Source organism: Zalophus californianus, chromosome X (assembly GCF_009762305.2).
Source record: "Zalophus californianus isolate mZalCal1 chromosome X, mZalCal1.pri.v2, whole genome shotgun sequence".
In the NCBI taxonomy this organism is placed as follows: domain Eukaryota; kingdom Metazoa; phylum Chordata; class Mammalia; order Carnivora; family Otariidae; genus Zalophus; species Zalophus californianus.
Window position 1 is genome coordinate 93,049,104 of NC_045612.1, and position 16,433 is coordinate 93,065,536.

Sequence of the window (16,433 nt, forward strand, 5' to 3'; positions counted from 1 at the left end):
AGACTCCACACTGAGCTTGGAGCCCAACACAGGGCTCGATCCCACAACCCTGAGATCATGACCTGAGCCAAAACCATGAGTCGGATGCTTAACCAACTGAGCTACCCAGGCACTCCAGCACTATTCAAAAATTTCATGCGACAGCATTCCCCTCTTCCCCTGCTCTTCCCAACAGAGGAAACTCTATTATATTGTGGTCTTAAAATTAACTTATATTTGAATTATTTTTTATTACTATAAAAAAGTAATTTTTAACTCTCTCCTCTAAGTGATTGGTTAGTAGTCCTCCTTAGCCCGTGACTCCTGCCAACTATAAAACTTTGTAATTTTCAGATATGTCATAAATCACAATAACATTCACTATTCAACCCTGAAATATATGAATAATTGTATACAACTCTAGATTTAGAAGAACATTTATATGAATTTGGGGGAAACTAGGCCACAATATTATGCTGTAGAGCTGAACTGTTGATCGTGATAGCTGGTAGCCACGTGTAGCTATTTAAATTTAAATCAGTGAAAATTAAATAAAACTAAAAGATCAGTTCCCCAGTCACACTAGCACATTTCAAGTGCTTAGTAACCAAATGTGGCTACTGAATCAGACCACACAGATATAGGACATTTCCATCATTGTAAAAAGTCCTATTGGATTGTGCTACTCTACAGCAAGGGAAATTGCAACATGTCATTGTTGGTGATGATGATTCTCAGTTAAGCCTCTGCCCTAATTGTTTTTGCAGTCAGGCATTCAAACTGGCTCTTCTCTGTTTGCTTTAAAAGTCCTTGGCAAAAATAATTATTAATGACATGCCATTATCAAGATGGCGCCCAAAGAAGTTTCCCCATCTTTGATATACACCTGAACCAATATGGCCTACAAGAGAGAAAAAAGAATCTTACTATCCAAAGTGAAATTTGATCAGCTGTTTTTGAAGTTCATTTCCTCCCCCAAAGAAACCATTAATTATCCTTTTTTTTTCTCAACTCTTCCCTAGCCTTTTTAACTCTACTACTCCTTTGGCCTTTGTGACATTGCCCTGGGGCTGAACCTTTCATTGCCCAAGTACAGGCCTTTTACCATAGCGGCAGGTTTACCCTGTTACAAGAAACCCATGCTGTAGTTCTCCCAGTGCCACAGAATCAGACTCGGGCCTAAAATAGCCAGAGTGGTGACTAAGATTCATTTGGACAGGGCAAAGCTGTTCCAGCAGAGAGGGGTCATATGAACTTACCACATCCCTTTGCAGAGCTATTTAAAGTTTCAAGACCCACCAAACAACCTAGAATTAGGAACATCAGCAGGGTTGTCATTGAGATTTTTTCAGCTTCTGGTAAGGCTTTATTCCTTTGTGTGATTCAGCCATCCTGGGTAAAACATGTTATGCCTACCCTCCTCAAGGAACTCATTATCCTCATTCTGCCTCTTCTGTGAGCTTCTAGAACAGAGATTGCAATTTTGCTAGCTTTTAGAACCCACCACACACCTTTTTTTCAAGTGAACAGCTAGGTACCCATCCTTCTACCCAGACACTGTTTTTAAGCACCTCAAATGTTGCACAACAACCTAATTTTTATGACTCCCTTTGAAATGATTAAAAGGGAAGTTCACAGAAAGCAGTAGAAAATTGCTTTTGTGACTTAGAGGAAGGAAATTTTTATCGTCTGTGGCAAGAAGAAAGAGAAGGAGTACAGCATTATGGGAAAGAGTGGGCTCTAGAGCTACAGTGCCTTGGGGGAATCGTGGCTTTGACACTTACTAGATGTGTGACCTTGAGCAAGTCATTTAAATTCGCTGTGCCTCAGAGCACCTGGGTGGCTCAGTCAGTTGAACATCTAACTCTTGATTTTGGCTCAGGTCATGCTCTTGGGGTTGTGAGATCGAGCCCCACTTTGGGCTCCACTCTCAGCGCAAGTCTCCTTGTCCCTTTCCCTCTGCTCCTCCCCCTTGCTCCTGGGCATGCATGTGCGCTCGCTCGCTCTCAAATGAATAAAATCTTTTAAATAAATAAATTCTCTGTGCCTCAGTTTCCTTATCTACAAGATGGGGATAATGATAATAGCTAATTCATAGGGCTGTAAGAATTCAAAGAATTAATATATTATAGCAGTTAGAACAGTATGTGGCTGTCATAAGTGTTCCATACACTTACTCGTTATTAACCTTACCATTGTTGTTACTGTTTTATTATGATTTTTTTTAAAGATTTATTTGAGAGAGAGAGTGCATTCAGGGGGAGGGGCAGAGGGAGAGAGAGAATCTCAAGCAGACTCCACACCCCGTGCAGAACCCAACTCGAGGTTCAATCTCACGAACCTGAGATCATGACCTGAGCAGAAATCAAGAGTTGGTTATTTAACTGACTGAGCCACCCAGTCGCCCCTGTTTTATTATGATTCTAATGTTAATACCGTTGACTTGGTATTCTGTTTATGAATAATTGTAATTCCAAAATGGACACTCCATACCATTTTAGCTTTTCTCTAGTCATTGATGTTAACATTTTGAAGTTTTTTAAAGCCCTTTAAAATATATAGACGGGGCGCCTGGCTGACTCAGTCAGTGGAGCATGCAACTCCTAATCTTGGTCAGGGTCATGAGTTTAAGCTCCACATTGGACACAGAGTTTACAATCCAATCAATCAATCAATAAGTACATATATATGTACATACATACGTACATACATACAATGTATAGAACACCAAAAATCTCACTGGATAATCTCTGTTTATGTATTTCTTCCAAAGTAATTATGCTTAGACTATTCCAATCACTTTATCATTTTCCCTCACAGTATGTAGAGAGGATCTTACACTTGTAGTATATTGGAATATTTACTTCTTTTCCATTACTCGCCTCAAGTGTCATTTCCACTATGAGATACACATTCTTTAAAGCAGTGGTTCTCCAAGTGTGGTCCCCGGACCAGCAGCATCAGTATCACCTTGGAACCTATTAAAAAATACAAATTCTCAAGCTCTAGTACAATTGGGAAATAAAACAAAATAAAAGATAACCAGATTGGAAAGAAAGTAAAACTGTCATTGTTTACAGATGACATGATCCTGTATGTGGAAAATCATAAGAAATCCACAAAAAACTAATAGAAATAACAAACAGGGGTGCCTGAGTGGCTAGTCGGTTAAGTGTCCAGCTCTTGGTTTTGGCTCAGGTCATGATATCGGGCCCCTGGGATCAAGTCCCATATCCGGCTGTGTGCTCAGTGTGGAGTCTGCTGGAGAATATCTCCTTCTCCCTCTGTTCCTCCCCCTGCTTGTGCTCTCTCTCTAAAATAAATAAAATCTTTAAAAAGAAAAAAGAAAGGAATAACAAAGAAGTCCAGCAAGGTCCCAGGATACAAGATCAGTATACAAAATTGAACTGTATTTCTATATATAAGCAATGAATAATCTTAAAATTAAGAAACAATTCCATTCACAGCAGCATCAAAAAGAATTAAATGCTTAAGTATAAATTTGACAAAAGAGGTGCAAGACCTGTAAACTTTTATTGCTGAGAGAAATTGAAAAACTAAATTAATGGAGAGACATTTAATGTTCATGAATTGGAAGATTCAGTATTGTTAAGATGACAGTGTTTCCCAAGTTGATCTATAGATTCAACACAATCTCTTAAGCAGGAATTGACAGATTGATCCTAAAAATTCATATGGAGATGGAAAGGACCAGAATAGCCAAAATAATCTTGAAAAAAGGACCAAGTTGGAGGACTCATACTTTGCACTAACAACTATAAAGCTACAGTTATCAGGATTCTGGTACTAGTATGGGACAGGGGTAGACATGTACATCAGTGGACAGAACTGAGAGTTCAGAAATAAACCCTTATATTTATGGTCTATTGATGTCAGTGGAAGTGCCAAGGCAATTCATTGGGGGAATGAGTAGTCTTCTCAACAAATGGTGCTGGGACAACCAGATATACCATGTGCAAAAAGAGACATAAAAGTCCACATATTGGATGATTCCATTTATTTGCAATATCTAGAATAGGTATTGATATCTGTAAATCCATAGAGATTGAAAGTATACTGGTGAATGCCAGGTGCTGGGCAGTGACTGCTTAATGGGTATGGGGATTTGAGGGTGGGGGAGGTGATGATGTTTTGGAACTAAACAGAAATGGTGGGGCTGCACAACATTGTGAATGTACTGAATGCCGTTGAACTGTACACTTTAAAATGGTTAATTTTATGTAAATTTCACATAGCCCACTTTTTTTTAGACCATATGACAAAATACTCTTTTTTTTTTTTTTATGATTGTCATGAGAGACAGAGAGAGAGAGGCAGAGGGAGAAGCAGGTTCCCAAGGACCTGGGAGCCCGATGCGGGACTCGATCCCAGAACCCTGGGATCATGACCTGAGCCGAAGGCAGACACTTAACCATCTGAGCCACCCAGGCGCCTGACAAAGTACTCTTCTTATATACTGATTGCCTCTTCAGTACACTTAAGGGATATGACACATTGCCATAGTAACAGTGGCTCACTGCACCACCCAGCTCACCCAAGGGACCACCCCTCCCTCAGCCCCGGTTATGCTAGAGGTTGGAAGGGCATGTGGTTTATTGAAAAAGCCTCATGGTTGATTGTGATATGTCCACCTTATTGAGAATCCTTACTCTTAAGCACAAACTGTAATGGTTCTAAAAAATTCCATCATATTATATATATATATCATAACTTAATTAACCAGTCATTGGGCACAGAGGTCACTTCCAGTTTTCCACAGCCATAAATACTATTGGATTGTCTGTTATCATTAATAAACCTTTGTATATCTATGATTATAATCTTAGGGTAAGTTCTGTGCTAGTGGAATTGTTGGCATCAAAGTATATACGTGTATTGAAGACTTTTTTTTTTTAAAGACTTTATTTATTTACTCATGAGAGACAGAGAGAGGCAGAGGGAGAAGCAGGCTCCCAAGGAGCAGGGAGCCCAATGCAGGACTCGATCCCAGGACCCTGAGATCATGACCTGAGCCGAAGGCAGACGCTTAACCATCTGAGCCACCCAGGCGCCCGAAGACTTTTGATCTCTATAAGTAACTTGCCCTCCAAAAGGCTTATGCCTGTTGGAATAAATTTTTATGTATTTTTGGTGGTGAGTTTTACTTTTGAGGTTGAACCTTTTTCTCATTATGAAAGTTTTGTGGAACTTTTTTATGCCAGAATATAAAACAATACTCATTTTACTTTGATGAAATTTCAAGATTATGGCTCATTATTCATTACAGTAATATCGATACTCAACAATCAAAAAGTGTTATTTTCCATATTTATACATTCATTTTGGTATTTAACCTCTCAACAGGCTACAGGAGATGATAAATCCCTAATGAGAAAATTATTTGAACAGTTAGCGTTAACATCATTTTCAGACCATCTTTCACATGTAGATTTAAAAAAAAGTTAATGGAACCCTGCATGTGATTTGAATTATCACACAGTTCTTTTTATTCTCCTCTCTTTCATTATTTTGGTTTACATCTTTGAGTGACAGTGGAAAATTTGTGTTTCTCATTTTGGTTATCAGACATTTCAGATGTTGGGCTTTCTCCCTCTTTTTGTTTTACACTAAGCTCTAGAATTTTAATACTTTCCTTTAAAAAAAAAAAAATCCTCTACTGGGGCGCCTGGGTGGCTCAGTCTTTAAGCGTCTTCCTTCAGTTCAGGTCATGATCTCAGGGTCCTGGGATCAAGCCCAGCATTGCGCTATCTGCTCGGCAGGGAAGCCTGCTTCTCCCTCTCCCACTTCCTCTGCTTGTGTTTCCTCTCTCACTGTCTCTTTCTCTGTCAAATAAATAAATAAATCTTCAAAAAAAATTAAAAAACCCGCTACAAACAATACTTCCCTTTAATAAACTCCATAGGCCTCAGTACAAGACTAGATATGAGAATCGTATTTTCTCAAATTGAATATTAGGATGCATGAGACTATGATGTAGGCTGTCTAGAAAATCTGTGCTCTGGGGGGGGGGTGTCTCTTAAGGAGACACACCTGTACTGTAACCCTGGGTGCCGTCTACTTGGGAGTTACTGAGCAAGGAGTCAGGTTTGGGAAGGTGGGTGCTAGGGGAATGTGTGTCAGCATCTGAGCTTTTCTAGGGAAGAGGCTCAAGAAAGAATCTGTTGTGGAAATCATCTCCTTTGCTTCATGAATTATTTCTACCTCTAGAAAACAAATTTCCCTACAGTGAAGCATGTCGAAGAAATTTTGTAAAAAAAAAAAAAAAAAAAAAAAAAACCCAACAACAACCGACTGTGTCTCAGTCGGTTAAGCATCCAACTCTTGATTTCAGCTCAGGTTGTGATCTCAGGGTTGTGAGATCAGGCTCCACACTGGGCATGGAACCTGCTTAAGATTCTCTCTCTCCCTCTGCCCCTTCCTCCCCCAACTCCCCCCTCCCACTCACATGCTCGCTCTCTCTCAAAAAAAAAAAAAAGTAGAAGCAATATAGCCTGTATGCTTCTCTGAATTATCAGTTGGTCCCTCAAATTCCTGAACTTTGCAGAACTAGAAAAAGTTTGTTTGGGAATGCCATTGTCCGGTACTTTACAGACATGTACTATACATGCAATAGCCACTAGCCATATGTGGTGGTTTTATTTTCAATTAATTAATATCAAAGAAAATTTTACATTTGATTTCTCAGTTGCAGTAGCCACGTATCAAGTGTTCAGTACTACATGTGGCTGATGGCTACTGTATTGAACGGTACAGGTATAGAACATTTCCATCATCCCAGAAAGTTCCATCGTATAGCACCATCTGGAATCTTGGAACCTCCAAGAGTAATGCTTGCACCTAAACATCACCTTCTGAGAGGTCAACCAGGAATCTTTAATAGCTGCCTTTGGCAGTCTTCCCTTTTCTGTTAATTCAACAAGAGCTAACTTTGGGATTTCTCGAGGCCCGAAGCCCTTTGCACCCTAATGAAAGCCAGCATTTACATACAGTCCTCTCCTGTAGTGAGGAGGGGTCCAGAGGCAGGAGGTTAGCACAGCAAGTTGTGGGTTCCAGCTACTCAGAGCAGCAAGTCTGCTATCCAAAGGGCACCAATGATTCTGAGAAGTGAAAACTGTTATCCTGGTATGAGCAGTTAAGTAATAATTGAAGTGATTTTGATCTCTTGATTTTACAAAGCAATTCTATTAATTTCTGATTCTGAAATATAGAATGTATTACTTCCTAAGTTAGGCAGTCTAGCTTTTGAAAGTTATCGTGTACATTAAAAGACCGCCTCTATAAAATACTTTTACACAGACCCAAAAGGATTCCTAAGATACCTCTTCTGTGCAGTTGCTCTTAAAGATAGTCATACCGACTACACTTAGAAGTCTCATCATTCAGCTTCTGCAGAGAAGATAGCACAGCCTCCTTTAATCAGATATCCCGACTTAATGTTATAAAATTCCCGGTTTTAGACCTGCATTTGAGTTCCGTTTGAGTACCCTGTGCACCTAGGCTGTGCTGACTAGACCGAATGACAGCGTTGGCCTGTGACTGTAGGGGAGGTACTGGGAGCTCAGACATCATCAGTCATCTCACCCAACAATACCATCATCATTGAGGACCCAGTTCTTACATGTAATCAACCCACATCCTTTAACTTTTCTACCTTGAAATGGTTTTCCAGCCTTCTGGTCATCTCTCTTCAGCCTCAGCCTCTCCAAGTTCTTCTTCACCCTTTTTAGGGCTTTGAGTTCAGTGTTCTGAACCCTAATAAGATGATCCTTTTTCAAATCCTTATGTGACGCGAGTATTTGTATAACCCTGTGACGGGTTTTGCCCCCTCGGTATATTACAGTATGACTCTGTTATTTTGCCACTTGGGTGCAAAGGCGATTATTCTACATGTCATCTCAAAACTTTTTTTGGTATTTGGGCTTTTTAAAGTGTACCTCCCTGCTTTTGTGCCTATCAGACTTCATGGTGCTTGTTTCTGAGCTTGGGGCACCAGAAAGGGAGTATTGGCTTTTGTCTGTTGTCTTCAAGTCAGCAGTTCATCTGTATTCACTCTCCTGTTCCTTTCTCTCTCTTTTTTTTAAAGATTTTATTTATTTGAGGGGCACCTGGGTGGCTGAGTTGGTTAAGCATCTGCCTTCAGCTCAGGTCATGATCCCAGGGTCCTGGGATCGAGCCCCACATCAGACTCCCTGCTCAGTGGGGAGTCTGCTTCTCCCTCAGCCTGCATCTCCCTCTGTCTGTATCTCCCTCACCTGCTGCTCCCCCTGCTTGTGCTCTCTCTCTGTCAAATAAATAAAAGAGAGCACAAGCCAAGACTGTTGAATCACAGATCTGTACTTCTGAAACAAATAATGCAAGATATGTTAAGAAAAAAGAAAAAGAAGAAGATAGCAGGAGGGGAAGAATGAAGGGGAGTAAGTCGGAGAGGGGAGACAAACCATGAAAGATGATGGACTCTGAAAAACAAACTGAGGGTTCTAGAGGGGAGGGGGGTGGGGGGATGTGTTAGCCTGGTGATGGGTATTAAGGAGGGCACGTTCTGCGTGGAGCACTGGGTGTTATGCACAAACAATGAATCATGGAACACTACATCAAGAACTAATGATGTAATGTATGGTGATTAACATAACAATAAAAATTTTTAAAAAGAGCACATGCAGGGGGAGCAGCAGAGGGAGAGGGAGAAGCAGTCTCCCCACTGAGCAGGGAGCCCGACACGGGGTTCAGTCCCAGGACCCTGGGATCATGATCCTAGCCAAAAGCAGACGCTTAAGCTGCTGAGCCACCCAGGCACCCCTCTCCTGTTCCTTTCTTGGTAACTCTGTTACCTCCTTAAGTGCATTCAGTAGTTTAACTTAGCAGAAGTCTGAGCTAACCATTTTCTTGTTTTCTACTTCCTTAAATGAGACACAGAATCATCTAGCTGGGAGCATTCCCTTTTGATGTTTGACATTAACAATAGTTAGGATTGAGTTGAGAATTATTACTTATAGTTCTCTCTCTTTTTTAAAAAAGACTTACTTGAGAGAGAGAGAGCAGTGCGGAGCGGCAGAGGGAGAAGGAGAATCTTAAGCAGACACTGTGCTAAGCACGGAGCCCAACATGGGGCTCGATCCCACAACCGTAAGATCACGACCTGAGCCAAAACCAAGAGTCAGCTACTTAACCAACTGCACCACCCAGGGACCCCAGTTCTCTTTTGGTTTGAATTTAGAATCTGCCTAATTTGCTTAGTACAAAATTGTATCTTTAATGTCTTTTATCTGCTAGCAGATTGTGAATAGTCTTCTTAACTCATGATCATTGTATTTCAGGACATACTAAAGTATACCTTCTAAATTAAAGTAGGTAGAAAACTTCTTTGTCAAGGATTTAATAAACTGGGGAGTTTGAAGAACTACCTGTATAAAATCTAGATTGATGGTGTTGTACCCACAGTCTCTTTCATAGCAATAGTGTAGTACAAGAGTTGGCACACTATGGCCTGGGCACCAAATCTGGCCCATAGCCTATTTTTATATATAAAGTTTTATTGGAACATAGCAATGTACATATCGTCTGTGGCTGCTTTCATGCCACAGTGGCAGAGGTGAATAGTTGCAACAGAGACCATATTCCCTGCAGGCCTCAAATATTTACCTGGCCCTTTACAGAAAAAGATTTTTGACCCCTGGTATAGTAAAAACCCTTGAACTGGGAGAGTAGTCAGAGGACCTCAATTCTGTCTATGCTTGATTTTATCTCTTAAATTGGCAGCAACCTTAACAGGTTGCTAAACCTCTCCAGACCTCAGTTTCCTCACATACAAAAGGAGACTCTTAGAATGAATCATCCCCTAAGGTTATAATTCTATAAATCGATAAACTGTTTTGGAACCATCTTGCTGTTTTACATAATAGCTTTGCATTGAATATTTGAACCACATGCAGTCACTGAGTTTAGAGAACTAAATAAAGAAAACTGCTAACCATAAGACAGATAAATTAGGAACTTGCTACTATTGTTTTAAAAGAATTTACCTCTCTTAAGACTCTTTTAAATAGTGCTTTCCTGGCATACGTATTTCTAGATCAGGCCCTGAAACATAAACTCAGCATATTAAGAAACTCAGTTGAACTTCATTTGGAAAGAAAAATAAAGCAGCTCTAAAATTTAGTTTCAGTGGGTGGGAAACTTTTGATATATAAAATTCCGTTCCCACCCAGCTTTTAGGGAACATGTATGTATGTGAAATGAAATAAGCTTCTACTATAGAAAGAAGAACTCAATATTTAGTGCTTTTTTTCATCATGGTAGCTGACTATAAGATTCCACATAAAGACCTCTCATGCATTAACCCTAGACTTTCAGAAATCTAAAAAGTTGGGGTACCTGACTGGTTCAGTAGAAGAACATGTGACTCTCGATCTCGGGGTTGTGAGTTCAAGTCCCACGTTGGGTGTAGAGATGACTTAAAAATAAAATCTTTAAAAAAAAAAAAAAAGAAATCTAAAAAGTTGCCTGGCATGGTATCACCAAGATCACGTCTCTGTTTTTTTGCCTTTCCCTTTCTGCATTCAATTCAGTTCATTTCAATGTATATTTGTAGAAAGAAACCCTAACATGCCCCCCCAAAAAATGAACCTTGTGGAAACATGTTTCTATTAATGTTTTCATATATTTAATAAATGCCTACACACATAAAAAATTTATCTTTCTCCTCCCCCCCCCCCCCCCGTCTCCCTCTCTCTTTCTAAAAAAAAGGTGGGGGATACCACCCGGGTGGCTCAGTTAGGTAAGTCTCTGACTCTTGATTTCGGCTCAGGTCATGATCTCAGGGTTGTGAGATTGAGCTCCGTGTTAGGCTGGAGCCTATGGAGCCTGCTTAAGATTTTCTCTGCCCCCTCCCTCTCTTAAAAAATTTTTTTTTTCTTTCTTTTCAGAAAAATCTGCGAGTTCAATATTTAAAATTTAGACTTAGACTACATAAGTGATTTGATACTTAAACTACCTAAATGAGCAATTCTACTTAGACCAGCAAAAGGCTGTGCTCATGTTCTAGCTATATATTAGTAAGCCTTGTGATGGTTTACACTTACAAAATGGCTTACAGTTCGCAAAGCATTTTCATATATGTTATGACTTTTGAAGATCCTGTAAGCTAAGTTATGTCAGTTTTAATGTTTTCACATTATAGCTGAGAAAGACCTCAACTCAAGTAGTATCAGGCAGCTGGAAAATGGCAGAGCCAAGGAACATACCTAGATATTCTGACCCACGCCTAACAGACTCACAAAATAACTTTTATTGCTGTTCTTGTTACTGACACAGTTCCTCACATTTTTCCGTCTAGCAGTCTGAAGGGGTGTCATGCACTTAATATGACAGTAATTCTCAAGTAGGAATCGGGGGAAACTATGTGTGCTGTTTAGAGTCCACCTGTAGTTGGTTCTGCTGTGCGGCCTGATTGAGAATTACTGTACTAGAGTAGCAGATAGTCATTGTTAACAACAAGAGGGGGAAAAGGATTTTAAAAGAGAAAAATGACTCATTCCTACTTCCCAGAGAGAATGCTATTAGCATTTTGATATATGTTCAGTCTTTTATATCTGTATTAATCTTTTTTTCAAAAATGAGATACTATAGATTGTTTTAAAACCTTTTTTATGTAATTCACAAGCATCTTTCTGTTTTATTAAACATCCTTCAGCATCATTTCATATTGACTGCAGAATATTCCATTTTGTGGCATATGTTGAGTTCGAGATGAAAATGGTTTCACGTACTTTCCCAGTCCCCAACAGTGTTCTCCTCATATGTGCATATGTGATTAATTTGAAGGAATCCAAAATCATTTAAAAGCTCCCCCTCTTTTAGCTGTCATCTCCTATAGGTTTGACTTTCTGAATACTCCTTAAGTTTGTTACTGAACTTTTTTGTATTTATGTATTTGTTTTAATTTTTTTCATCTTTTTGTTTTAGGGTGCAGTACTAGCAGCTGTGTCAAGTCACAAATTCAACTCATTCTACGGGGATCCTCCTGAAGAGTTGCCAGATTTTTCCGAAGACCCTACCTCCTCAGGTAATTGGACCATTTTTTCAGTCACCGGCGTGAATCATTTGGTGTCTCATCCTTTCTCTTCCATTGTGAATAAACCTTTCTTATGAATCTAGTCAGATCCCCCAAGGAATTCTAAGGAAGTTTGTCAGCAACCAAATCCCATCCACGTGTGTCTAGTTCCTTTTAATTTTACTACTGAAGTTACTTTCCCCTGCTGTTCTAAAACCAACATTTTACTTTTTTCTTTTTACCTCAGAAATTCTTCTTCCGCTTTCCCCACTCCAGACCTGACATTGCACTTCATCCAATCCAACGTTGTGGTCAGTCTTTTTGGATCTTTCTGAGTACCTTATACCTAACAAAAAAAAATTCCCCATGTCAACCATAGCAGATCAGACTTTGGGACAACCCTGCTTGTAATTTTATCTTTCAGTGTAAACTGTCTTGTGACTTATCTCTTGAAACAATTTACAAGTTCTTCTCTTTTTATAAAGTCAGTAACACATGTATACAAGCATTCAGGGGAGAAGAACACAGAAGAAGAGTTACCTATTTGACTGAAATGTATATAGGTACTCCTGGGGGGGGGGGGGAAGCCACCAGTGTTCACAAAATTATTTTATAAAACACTCGGATTTCCATTTTATTAGTGAGGTATTCTCAAGGATCATTTGTTAAAAATCCACAGTATCCATTTATATGTTTATGTAAATGCATGCATATGTCTGTTATACTCTTTAAATTTCACTGATGTACGTACGTATTTACGTCTGAAACATACGTCCTCTGCCCTCAGCTTTTCTTCCTTCTGACATTAGAGTCACTCAGTATTTGCCGTGTGGTTGACTTTGGGCTGTTGGTTTGATTTTTGTACTTTTGGGGCTGCCCATTCAGTATTCATGTATTACCATTGGGACTCAAGGCCAAAGGGCCCTTCCTAAAGCATGAGTTGTGTATCTTTCACTATTAGCAATCCAGGAAGAATGGATGTGCTAATGCTTCTCTCCTGTTGGAACTGTGAGCATTTGTCAGTGCCTTCTCTCTGTTTATACATGTATGTGCACAAACCTTCACATACACAGTTTCTTACCAATTGGTATGTGCTTATTACACCTGGTGGGAAAGAACAGGATCAAGTTTCCCATTCCAGTATAGTTCCTCATTTTGACCTTTACCAATTGGGATGTGAATCTTCCTCTTTTGAGTAAAGGTGATTTCCAAAAACAATCAGAAATGGGAATCTTAGAAAAGAGACTATGAAGAGAAGGTCTTGCTGGTTTCCTCTTACGCTGACTTTGTGATTATCCAGAGCCCTTACCACATGAAAGGCAAGGCTGTAGTTGTGTTTCTAGGTGTGTCCCCCATGCTCCCTGTTGTTTCATGTCTGTCTTTTTCTTTCCCAGTCCATTTTGTTCCCTCCACCTGTAGCCTTTGAGTTGGTGTTAGCTCAAACCTCTCTCTTCTCTCCACACTCGGTTTACAGTAGACCCATCTGCGGGGAGTGGATCCAGAAATGGTTTTATGTCGTACTGTGACTACCTGATACAGTCACAAATTTGGAATAGATTGAGAGATTGTAGGCCAACATCTAATACCATTTTCATCTTTAGAATCGGGACTGGAGAGCCGTGTGGTCCTTGCAATAGCTTCACAGACCTAATCTTTAGTGTTAACCCCTTAATATGTACTTCTGCCTAGCAAGAGTTAAGTGAGCTCTTAAGTGTCCCTTTCTGTTAAAGAATTGGATTTTTCTTTTAGGGAAAGGAATTGTCTATAGTTATAAACATGCTTATTTTCTGTTAAATACATTTTTATCGCCCAGTTTTTTTGTTTTTCAGTACAATCTGTAAATGATATGGTTGAAATAGTCTCTGATTGCAGCATTTGCTTTTTAAACAAAAAAGAAATTTTCCACATTGTCTTGCGGGTAGCCTGCAAGCTCTCGAATCAGTTGTTCACAATTTCACATTCCCTCTTCCCTTTCCTGCAGTCACACCTTCTTTTTCCAAAATTTCTGGATCTTAATGATCTTGTAAGCAGTCTATATCTTCATTTGACATGCACATGACTATCTCTATTTTTAAATAGCAGGATGCTATGAATAAAAGACAAAGGAATCATTATACAGTGTATGTGTCTGATCACCTCCCCTAAATGAAAAGGAAATTTTTTATGTATTCAGAAGTCAAAGACAAAGGAATATTTTGAAGAAAATTCTAATACTTTCATAACTTTCTCACAGCTATCAAGAATTATTCATATGTTCCTAAGATTAATTTTTAATACTAAGCCATTAAAGGGAGGCATTGTACTGTTTTATCAGCATCATTTATGAAATTGCTCTCTACCAGCACACTTCCTTTTCTGCAACCAACAGTAATGGTTCTATGCTTGGTTGCAGAAAGCCTATTATATATTTTGTCTGGACTCACATAAGAGCTTTACACTTTCATAGAGTATTTTCACTTTTCATTTCATTTTTTTAATGTTTTCATTTTCAAGCCTAAATTCTTGTCAATGTAATCCTTAAATTCCTCATCATTTATTTTAAGTTCTGACATTAACCGTTCTGCTATCTTTCTGTTTAAATCTGCATGGGTTTGTTTTACAATACAAAACACAAAGCACCTTCCAGCATTACCTGAAAGTTCTAGCAAGTCCGTGGCAAAAAGAGAAAAATGATGAGCAAGCTTGGGTTTCTTGGGTGGGGGTGAGGGTGCAGGGAAGAGGAGGGGTTAGAGAGAAAACAGTGTAAGGTCACCAACTGCTGTCTGCTGTTTCTTAAGAAGGACAGTCTGTTTTTCATCTTTAGATAATGCCTGTTCTAGTCTTTCTATGAAATAATGATAAGTAGGTCTTTTCTTTAATGACTTTGCTTGACAAAATTAAAATCCTATTTTGGTCCCCCAAAATTCTATCTAAGATCACAATTTAAAAATGAATTTAAAATTAATACCTTTCCCGATCTGTCATCTAAAGAGTCTAACATGTTTAGGTATGCTTTTTACATTGTAAAACAATTTTTATGTAAGAGATTATTTTTTCTATTTTATCAAAATTAGTCCATTACACATTCACTAGAATTTGTTGAGTTTAATCTTATGATGAACAACAGTGTATCGTTCCTTTGTTACTTAACAATCCAAAGTAGAAATATTCCTTTCTCATATTTCAAATCAAAGAAGTCAGAATCCCAACCCAGTGTTTTAATGACTGAAATCCTTAACAGTCCCAGGGAATATGCTCGTGGAACACAAGGATTCACTTTGGGCTCAGCTGGGGGACTGTGCTTCTTGTGGCTCATCTACTGGGCCCAACTGTAGTTTGATAACCTGCTTGCTCTAAAATCATACTGTTTGTTGTTTGTCCATATGCTGCCTTCCTCCTAGGACTTCTAGCAGCAGAAAGTAGGTATCCCTTATGTTTTCCTCTAAGCTTTATCTTTTATGCAAAAGTGTTTGGCTTTGCATGGTTCATAAGCAGCTTGACTTTCTCCTTGGCTGTTTGTGTTTAGATGTTTGATTATGAATTTTAACACTGCCTGACCATAAAATAAAAATGTGGCTGTATTGATTTCCTGAGGCACTGTCATACAAATAATACTAACTTCTCACTTTTGTAAGAGGAAGATAGGCAGTGTTAAAATTTTAACTGCACTTAATATTATCTCACATCTGAATTTCAAGCACAAATACATTAATTTGGGAGAAAGGGTAACATTTTATTTTATAGTTCACTTTCAAGAAAACTTTCAGGGTAAGTGAATTTTCCTTTGATTACATAATCTATTAAGCGGTTTTTATTACTCTCTATAACTAAATTTTTAGTTAATATGGAGCTGTGGAATGAACTCCTGAATTCATGTGTCTCAGCAACTTTTACCATCAGAAAGATCATTTGTAAAGAATCATATAATGGCTAAATTTTAATTACAAAAGGATGTGATTTGATTATGTGACAAGATTAAAGTAAAAAGTATGTAAAAAAAAAATTAGACACACAAATGAGTACAAGTAAAACTAAGGCAATCTGAATAAGATGGGTGGATTGTATCAATGTCATTATTCTGGGTATGATACTATACTATAGTTCTGTAAAATGTTACCAATGAAGAAACCGAGCAAAGCATACAAGGGATCTCTGTATTATTTCTTACAACTGCATATGAATCTACAATTATTTAAATAATTTCAATTAAGACAATAGAATAAATCTTTACCTCTACATTGTGCTTACTGGGGGGAAGTATATAAGAGACAATGATAAATTAGAAAATCTGGATGCTAATAATTGAATACATTGTCACATTCTCTTGCATTTGTTACTTGTAGCTCCAGTTGCAGCTGATTTAATATAAAAATCTCACAGTATGTTAATTGTCTATTGCTGTGTA

The 16,433-nt window shown here is 38.6% G+C and overlaps 1 protein-coding gene across 13 annotated transcripts in view; it reads left to right on the forward strand.

Moving 5' to 3' along the window:
• CASK (calcium/calmodulin dependent serine protein kinase) overlaps window positions 1-16,433 on the forward strand; it is a 357,703-nt gene that overhangs the window by 247,007 nt on the left and 94,263 nt on the right. For 9 of the 13 annotated variants that reach the window (XM_027608009.2, XM_027607997.2, XM_027608005.2 and 6 more), the window contains exons 10-11: window positions 11,962-12,061; window positions 15,430-15,447. In XM_027608009.2, the coding sequence (XP_027463810.1) occupies window positions 11,962-12,061; window positions 15,430-15,447 (118 nt within the window). The remainder of the gene's footprint in view (window positions 1-11,961; window positions 12,062-15,429; window positions 15,448-16,433) is intronic. The other 4 variants (XM_027607999.2, XM_027608001.1, XM_027608008.1 and 1 more) reach the window with 1 other exon arrangement.